This window comes from Choloepus didactylus, chromosome 18 (genome assembly GCF_015220235.1).
Source record: "Choloepus didactylus isolate mChoDid1 chromosome 18, mChoDid1.pri, whole genome shotgun sequence".
Taxonomy (NCBI): domain Eukaryota; kingdom Metazoa; phylum Chordata; class Mammalia; order Pilosa; family Megalonychidae; genus Choloepus; species Choloepus didactylus.
The window spans coordinates 27,722,611-27,732,514 of NC_051324.1; the positions used below are offsets into that span (position 1 = coordinate 27,722,611).

Consider the following 9,904-nt stretch of genomic DNA (forward strand, 5'->3'; position numbering starts at 1 on the left):
TTATCTGAGTTAAATGTCAGCTTGGCAAAGCTACATATGCAAAGTCAAGAGGAGGCTAAATAGAGCCTGGTTGGGGAGCTGGGCCTGTTTGTTTATGTGATTAGTTCAAAATAGATCCCAGGTTCCTTCAAGGAAGGAGGCTTCTTCTTATCCTGGTCTTTCCTCCCAGTCACAAGATTTGAGGCCAACTTCGTGTGTCCTAGACTAGAGCTCAGTGAGCACCAGGTTACTTGGGTCCAGACCCCAGAGACCTGGGCAAAGTTCAGTAGAGGCAGAATGGGAGGGTCAGGGGCATGTTGGGCAGCACTGGGCCCAAGACAGCCTGGGGAGAAGGAACCAGAAGTCTGTTCTTTAGAATCCCCAAGCCAAGGGAGAAAGAGACAAGAGACAAGAGCAATAGCCAGACCATGGAATGGGGGTCAGAACTCTTGAGAGGAGCTAATGGTTACAGCAACAAGAAGTCAAAACTACAAAGTCAGGAGCTATCATTAAATGAGGACAAGGTACAGTGGTGAGACCCTTCAACAGGGTCTGGAGACTTAGATTCCCCTCAAGGGCAGGGGCTGAGTCCCATCTTTACCCTATGCCTAAGCATATTTTCACTGCCTGTGAAACACAGGAGGGCCGGCTAGTAGTGGGGCGGCTGGGTTCAAGCTCTCTGTATAGCAGCAGTGTCCAACAGAAATACACTGTGAGCCACCACATTAAAAAAGGGCAAATAAGTGAAATTAATTTTAAAGACAAATTTCATTTAACCCAATAAATCCAAAATATCATTTCCATACATATTTGACATGAAAATTAATATGATTTTCACACACTTTTTTAACCTAAGTCTTTCAATTTAGTACATATTTTACACAACACTTCTCAACTTGGACAAGCCACATTTCAAGGACTCAGTCACCATGTATGGCTAGTGGCTACCATCTTGGGTAATTCAGCTTCAGACTCTCTGAATTGGTGATGTGTCCTGCAGATGTAAAAGAGATATATGTGCTCTATTCATCTCTAGCCTGAGTGGAAGAAATTTTTATGGTCAGCTCGAATGATGTCCCCCTCTCTTCTCAGTGCTTCATGTCACTCCTGAAGCTACACACTTGACAAAGACACCTTCCCCAGACAGACAATAGGTGCCAAGGTAGCTGTGCTCCCTTCTAGATTCTCCAAACAGGTCCTCGAGGCCTATTTGCAGGAGAGCATACAGCAGGTAAGTCCCAGGACTTGCATGGTATTTGATAGGGGAAAGCCTTCTTGCAAAGGCTGCTGAAGGGGAGGGGAAACACAAAACATGCTGAGATTAAACATGAACTAAAAATTCTTCCCAAGATCCTTGAAACCTCAACAAGAAAGGCAGAAGCTGGAAGTGGGAGGTAGCCTGTATTTTCAGGGCTTCATGACAGTCTCTATTTTACAAAAGAGTTTAGTTCACCTCTGGGAGAAGATAAGCCTTTCACTTTTGGAAAAATCCACCCAGTGAGTCTCTAGTTGTAAGGAAGTAAAGCAAATGCTCCTGTAGCTAAGGAGACAGTGGAGACAGCTGTGGCTCTGGGAACGAAAGGCATCCACGAGTGGCCGGGAAAGGTATCTGTGTAAGTAGAGCAGTTCTCTGCAGACTGTGTCCTTTAGAGAAATATTTCTTTTGCTAAGCATGAATTTGGACTGTCCTGTGCCAGAGAAGCCATTTCTTATGCTTCGGAAGTTGCATGGTCTTATGCAAGCACCACTCACAGTAGGCGAGAGCTGAGGCTCTAGAAGCAGTAGTCCGGTCTTCAACTAGAGCTGGAGGAGACATTGTAAAAAAGAACAGGGGTCAGACTTTGATGGAGAGCTTCCTGCACCAGACTGTGAATGTCCCACCTGGCATCTATTTGGGACTGAGGTTGGTTGTGGCTGAGGGTGGATCATTGAGTTTTGAGGAGTAGCCAGGTTGTGCTCTTGATGCAGAAACATATCGAGGAGTGGGTGGGGAATGTCCCCCTTCTAGACATTTTCACTGTCAATCATACTGGAAAGAGGTCATCCTGGAATGGAAATAAAGCCTGGGTTTGCAGGCATTCCCCTAAAAGCTAAAGAAACTCACTCTTCTCCATGAATCTGCAGGAGCAGGGGATGGGCCAGTCAGATGGAAGTCAGTTGGGCTCTGTTATGCGCCCACAGTTCAGTGTTTTGTCCAGGATGTCTGGGATAGCAAGCGACGACCAGGACAGAGCAGATGAACAGACAGAGGGGAAAGCTGAGGCAGGAGGGTGATCAGGCCACCACAAGTCATAGAGGAACCCTGGGAATCTTGGATGATGTTTTCTTTCTGTACTTCCCAAAAGAGAGAGGCAGCCTGCTTCCCGTCCTCAAATACGCCTCTCAACAGAACTTGCTTCCCAGAGAATCAACACAGAAAAGCCAGTAGAAATGTTTAACAGAAAATAAAGGGAGTGGTTAGCAGTGAGTCTCTGTGTCCAGGCAAACAAGCTATGGAAGAAAAAGAAAAATAATCCGGAGCAAAAACCCAGCACAGGACAGAGTGCCAGGGCTTCCCTTTCCTGGTGGTGATCAGACACCCTTTATGAAATGGTTTCTCTCCCAGGGACTCAATAATTGCCTCCCAGAGCCCTTGCTGCCTGGACAGGGAGACCATGAGGAAAGAAGGGCTGGGCTCACTCAACTCAGTAGAAGGAAAACAAACAATAGGCGGCTCTGCCAACAGCATTGAACAGCAAAGGGATCTGGGGAAACCTTGGTCTCTCCATTCTCTGCAGTCCTTCAGACCAAAAGAACTGGCATGGTTCTCGTGCTAGCTGGTGTAAGCAAACAAGGAATTTATTCAATAAATAAGTTTATTTATGCAGACTTGAGATGAAACGTCCAGAAATAACACCCACAACCATGGCCTGATAGGGAAACTGCAACAAAGACAAGCTCTAGATACCAAAACCCAACCCTACTGCAGTCGCTACGATTTCACTCCTACATCAGGAACTTGACCGTGCTACCACTGAGAACCACCAAAAGCCGGACACCTCTGCTGCCATCCATGCCAGCAGACATAGCAGCTTCTCTCAGAGGCTGTTTCTTTGTGTGTCTCACACTGTCCTGTACAGGTGTATTTGAGTGATGGCACCAGGGTCACAGGCCTGTGTCCCTGTCACAGGGGAGGCTGAGAGTTTGAGTTCTGATTTCCTCATTGGGAAGACATGGGAGGAATTTTTCCAGATACAGAAAGACAATTCAAAAGACATTGAGAAGCTATGACTATGACAAATGGCCACCAGTGATCTCAATGTTTGATGGATAAGCAAATAAAGGTACTAGGTGGGGGTGCTAGATGCCCAAACACACAGTGGTAGTTACCAGTAACTGTTTAGCAGTTCAGTTTACCAAGCATTTTCAGTTTACCAAGCATTTTCAATGTACTTCGTACTTCCTGCCATTATAGCTCATACCACACAGGATGACTGTTACTTGTTTACATAATTATAGCTAATTTGTAGACGTATTTACAGTGTGTCTGTTGCTTTCACACATTATCTCAATTACTCCTTACAATAACTTATGAGGTAGGTGTTGGGTGACTGTATTGCTCAGAAGGGCAGTTTGTTATACTAGGGAAGTGGAGAGTATCAGAACACATTAGCAGAAATAGAAAGAAAAGTCAGTGAATTCAAAGTAAGGTAAAGATCCAGAAGAATCCTAGGAAAAACAGAGAAAATAAGAAGAGAGAAACTTTGGCATGCTCATTTTTGTGACCACAAGTGAGGTGAGCCCAGAACAGCCTGGAACCTAGGGGAAGTGGAACCAAATAGGGTCAGGACTCGGTAAAAGTGAAACCGGCACAAATCTTTCCACCATATGGTGTGATGTTATGATGAGAAAAACCACATGCAAATAAACATTCATTGGAGAAGAGCCACAGAGAGTCCAGTTAGTGCCACCTCAGGGAAAGTTCTGGGGAGGAGTTTGAGAGATGTTTGTGCCACAATGTAAATTGAGGTCATGAGAGAAGTCATCGGAATTAGGTCTAATAAAGGATTAACTTGAACCTGTTCATTGCGGGGAATGTCTGGGTTCAGCCCATACCTGTTGCTTCTTCCACTGAGGTTGATCAAAGTCTGCATGACTAGTCATGGAGTTGTTTATCCAAATTGTCTCACCTGTTCTCCTGTCCTCCGTCTCTGCCTGGAGGAGACCCCAGACCAGAAAAGGGCAGAAGTTCACTCTCCTACCTTGGAATCAGGTAGCCGCTGCTTACACTGCTCCCCTGACACCACCTAGTACCCAGCAGGAGCTGACCCAGAAGAAGGGAGTAGAATGGAGAATCAACAGTAGACACTATTGTAACCCCCATTTTATAACTAAGGATATTGAGGCGTGGAAAGGTTTAACATTGCCCAACATTACCCAACTAGAGAGAGGCGGAGCTGGGATTTGAACCTAATCTGCCCTGTTCCAAGGCCACCCCCTTAACCTCCAAGTGCAGCTGCAGACGTCTGTTCAGTTACTAGCTGTGTGAGTCTAACAGGTTAGCTTAGTTCATTGAGTCTGCTTTCCTGTTGGTAAAAAGGTACCAAAAATGGTCTACCTAAGATCACCGAGAGATTGGAAATGATGTATGTCAAGTCTTTAGTACAGTACCAGGCTCACAATAAAGGAGGTTCAAGGAATAAAAGTACTATTCCTACATTTTCAGATGGAGAAACTCAGACTCGTGGGAGTTATGGAACATGACTGCATTCCATGGCCATTTGCTATCAAAGCCAGATCTTGATCCTGAGCTTTTGATCCCAAATTCCATGCTCCAAGCTCACTGGAGAGTTTGGTTGGGAGTGTGGGGAGGGCTAAATCTAAGGGCCCTCATAAGAAATTCAACTCTGTTTTATTTAAAATGATACTATGTGCATCTGTGATGTATAAAGAACTATAGCAGGCACAGCAGAGTAGAACAAGATGCGATAACCCATGTCTGTCCTCAAGGGCACTGGTGGAGCCAGGACAATGGTCCTGAGGCCAAGAGCTCCCTTCCTTTCTCCTTCCACCAGGGAACTGGGTTTAGTCAAGCCAGTGATTCTCAACCTTAGCTGGACATTGAGGTTACCTAGGAGTTTTAAAAAGGCTCATGTCCATGGATTCTGAGTTAGGCTGTCTGTAGTACAGCCTGAGCCTTAGTGATGGGCAGCCAGGATTGAGAAACCCAAGCTGGGCAAAGATGAAGTTCTGTGACTAGTTGGGACATGGGAGGAGGAGGGAGTGTGAGGGGGATTTTCTGTGTCAGGGAAGTATATGGACCAATGGGGCAAATGCTCAGGGCTGTAGTCTTGGTGGCCCAAGACACAAGATCTGGCACTCACAGTCAGAGCAGATGGAGCTCCTGCCTCCCAGGGGGCAGCTTCTTAGGCAAGACCTCAACACGCAGGTTACTGTCAGGATGAAAATGCTTCCCTCAGCCTCTGACACAGTCTTCATTGCAAGAACTGCTCACCAGGCTACATGGAAAGGAAAAGACTCCAGTGAACCACACACCTGAGAACAGCTAAAGACCAGCCTTCCTGACCGTGGGAGGCAAGATGCATGGCCACCTGGAAATGGTCTGTTGCATTTTCAAACATGAGACCGGATATACAAAATGCACTATTGTTTTATTAGCAACGATAAAAGCTCCTGCGGTGGTATAAGTCACAGCAGCCACCTAGCTTCATATATTTATTTTATGTATTTAGCACTTACTTCACACTAGCTTGCATTGCAAGACAATCAGCTGTAACACATTTTTCTATGTTATGTTCTCCCACTTTAATCAGATTTTTTGTACTTCTAGAGAGCAGTTGTGTTCCCAATAATTCCTCTCCCTTTTCAGCATTCTCTGTCCATCTTTGTCATTGTTGAGTTTGGTTTCCAATTTGCATTCTCTTTCATCTCCAGTCTTTTATTAGTGTCTCTTCTATGGTTTCTCAGAGTTCTTACATCCTGTTCTACCTTTTTTTGTACTTCTTAAAACATTTTACACTTTCAATTAAATAAACACTCGAAAGATATAAAATTATTTGATTACATGAAATACTACTGTGAAAATACACAATTCTTTTTTTTTTATGATGCCAATTTTAAATAGCTTTATTTAAGACATTGCATTTTCCACTTACAATACAGTGCTAATATAAAGTGCAATGTTATGTCCTTTCCCTGTGCACATATTCCATAGTCAAGTATTGAGAATGCCCAGGAATTTTGAATAGCAGCTGAACTGCCACAGAATGTGCTACAAATTTAGGGTCCTTCAATTTTTTACCGTGGAACAATGCTAAGGTATGTATGCTGATGGATTTAATCAACCTCTTCAATAGTGGGTCCAGAAGAGGCACCGCCAGAAGGAGGTGCTCCACCACCAGGGAAGCCCCCAGGCATCCCTCCTGGCATCCCTCCCGGCATGCCTCCTGCACTCTGGTACAGGTTAGTAATGATGGGGTTGCAGACTTTCTCCAGCTCCTTCTGCTGATGCTCAAATTCTTCCTTTTCTGCAGTCTGATTCTTATCCAGCCAGTTGATGATTTCATTGCATTTGTCAAGAATCTTCTGCTTGTCCTCATCATTGATCTTGCCTTGAAGTTTCTCATCTTCAACTGTTGCTTTCATGTTAAATGCATAGGATTCAAGTGAATTCTTGGAGGATACCTTGTCCCTCTGCTTCTCATCTTCAGCTTTGTACTTCTCAGCTTCCTGGACCATGCGCTCAATGTCTTCTTTGCTCAAACGACCCTTGTCATTAGTGATGGTGATCTTGTTCTCTTTTCCTGTGCTCTTATCCACAGCAGAAACGTTGAGGATGCCATTGGCATCAATGTCAAAAGTGACTTCGATCTGAGGAACACCATGGGGGGCAGGAGGTATCCCAGTGAATTCAAACTTGCCAAGCAGGTTGTTATCCTTGGTCATAGCACGCTCACCTTCATAAACCTGAATGAGCACACCCGGCTGGTTGTCAGAGTAGGTAGTGAAGGTCTGTGTCTGCTTGGTGGGAATTGTGGTATTGCGCTTAATGAGGACAGTCATGACTCCACCAGCAGTTTCAATACCAAGGGAAAGAGGAGTGACATCTAAGAGCAGCAAATCTTGAACATTTTCAGATTTGTCTCCAGACAGGATGGCTGCCTGGACAGCTGCACCATAAGCAACAGCCTCATCAGGGTTGATGCTTTTGTTCAGTTCTTTTCCATTGAAGAAGTCCTGGAGGAGTTTTTGAATCTTGGGGATACGAGTAGAACCACCCACCAGGACAATATCATGGATCTGTGACTTGTCCAGCTTGGCATCCCTGAGGGCTTTCTCCACAGGGTCCAAAGTGCCACGGAACAGGTCAGCATTCAGTTCTTCAAACCGGGCACGGGTAATGGAGGTATAGAAGTCGATTCCTTCATAGAGAGAATCGATCTCAATACTGGCCTGGGTGCTGGAAGAGAGAGTGCGCTTAGCTCGTTCACAAGCAGTACGGAGACGGCGGACAGCTCTCTTGTTCTCACTGATGTCCTTCTTATGCTTGCGCTTGAACTCAGCAATAAAATGGTTCACCATTCGGTTGTCAAAGTCTTCTCCACCTAAGTGGGTGTCTCCAGCTGTCGATTTGACCTCAAAGATTCCATCTTCAATAGTGAGGATTGACACATCGAAAGTGCCACCTCCTAAGTCAAAGATCAGCACATTTCTTTCAGCACCAACCTTTTTATCTAAGCCATAAGCAATAGCAGCAGCAGTTGGCTCATTGATGATTCTGAGTACGTTGAGGCCAGCAATGGTACCAGCATCTTTGGTGGCCTGACGTTGAGAGTCATTGAAATAAGCTGGTACTGTGACAACAGCATTGGTAACAGTCTTCCCAAGGTAGGCTTCTGCAATTTCCTTCATTTTCGTCAGAACCATAGAGGATACCTCCTCTGGATAAAAACTCTTGGTCTCTCCCTTGTATTCTACTTGGACCTTGGGCTTCCCCGCATCATTCACCACCACGAAGGGCCAATGCTTCATATCAGACTGAACAATGGCATCATCAAATCTACGTCCAATCAGACGCTTGGCATCAAAAACCGTGTTGGTGGGATTCATTGCAACTTGGTTCTTCGCGGCATCACCTATCAAACGTTCGGTATCAGTAAAGGCGACATAGCTTGGAGTTGTTCGGTTCCCCTGATCGTTGGCAATTATCTCCACTTTTCCATGCTGGAAAACGCCCACACACGAGTAGGTGGTGCCAAGATCAATGCCAACCGCAGGTCCCTTAGACATGGTTGCTTATCGTTGGCCTGCCTCGTAAAATAAAACACAGTACCCGAAAGCTAGCGCCACGTTCAATGAGCACACAATTCTTATAAATACTTTAATGCTTTGTATCAAGTTCAAACTTGGTGGTGTGTTGACATTACCTGATGTAGAAATTCTAAGCTTAGCTTTTCAAAGATTAAATGAAAACTCATAAACATGCACTACCTATGTCAGTTTGGGGCCTTCAGGAAGCAGATGCTGAGATGAGTTAGGAGCAAAAGATTTATTGGAGAGGGGACATGGTAACTGTGAAAGATAAAGGGGCAGGAAGCAGGGCTGGCTAGGGAAAGCCTTTGGAGTGAGATGGGGCTCTGGTCCTGTGAAAGGAAGGAGGGGAGGACAAAAACCAGGGTAGGGGACTTCTCAGACCACAGCGTAGCTCTTGCAAAGTCTTGGGCAACCCAATGGGGAGTGGAGTGAAGATTGCCCATTAGAGGACTCCCAGATTGGGCAGAAATGGGCAGGCTCTCATGCCTCCACCATGCTCAGTCACTGGCTTGGCATTTGCCTGGAAAGAGCGTGACCTCAGCTCAAACTCTTCCAAGGCTCCCCAAGGCCCTTCAGCTGGAGGCTACTAACTAACAGCAAGTTCTTTCTAGAAGGAAGATCTGAGCAACACTCTTCCATGCCCCCTCCTACTCCTGCAGACAAGAACCTTTATAAATCAAAAGGCACAGGTTCCTAAGGCTCCTGGATGCTGGTCTGTTCTTGGCCTGGAGTGATAAGCAAACACCAGGTCCCCTGAACTGTGGGAAATGCAATGAACTTTTTACTGAGGGATATAATTGATCGACAGTGAGTGGTAGAGCCACGGGTAACTTATTTTCTTTCTGCTTTTCTCTAAATCCCAAATTTTAGGCAATGGTCATTTATTTTCTTTTTGATTAGAAAAATATATAATGAATATTGTAAAATCAATCTCCATAGTCACACCTTTTTGACCCAAAATGGTACTCCTCAATTTGGTGACCCACCAGTTTGCTTGCAAGTGAGAGAAGAAGGTAATAGACTGACCAGAGGCTTTGAGTTCAGACAGACCTGCGTTTGGATCCTGGCCTTGTGACCACCGCTCTGTACACTGGACAGGCCATAACCCCTGTCAGCCCCAGTTCCCTGGTCTGGAAAGGGACATGTGTCCTTACTTCTCAGCATTGCTCAAGCACCATGCTGACATATAGTAAGAAATCAATTGATTTTGCCCCTTCCCTCCCCTCCAAAAAATTTGTTGGAAGTTACTAAAACTCAAATCCACATTGAAAGGATAGAGAGTGGCCATAGCTGAGAAAATTCAAAGTATTGTCCTGGGCAAGTCCCAAAAAACTTCTAAAAACCTCCTTGACAATGTAGTGTTACTACATGAAAACCATGCAAGAAGCAAAGCTGAGCCACCAGCAGCTATTTGTCACATAGAGAAGCAACATGCAACTTATGCAGTTCATTGCATTTTTCATAAATTTTAATTATAAAATTAAAAAAAAACATATTACAGAAAATTTTGAAAATTAAGGGGAATAAAACCTACAACCCTGTTTCTCTCTTAGTCTCTTTCAAATGAGTATTTTTTTGTCAACCCAGTTGTAACTACAATGTATGAATACTA

General features: G+C 44.9%; 1 protein-coding gene across 1 annotated transcript; it reads right to left on the bottom strand.

The window, feature by feature from the left end:
- Positions 1 to 6,084: 6,084 nt before the first annotated feature.
- LOC119514148 (heat shock cognate 71 kDa protein-like) lies at positions 6,085 to 8,320 on the bottom strand. Its single transcript, XM_037809758.1, has one exon. The coding sequence runs from the start codon at positions 8,266 to 8,268 to the stop codon at positions 6,316 to 6,318; it is 1,953 nt and encodes a 650-aa protein (XP_037665686.1). The 5' UTR covers positions 8,269 to 8,320; the 3' UTR covers positions 6,085 to 6,315.
- Between the last annotated feature and the right edge of the window lie 1,584 nt (positions 8,321 to 9,904).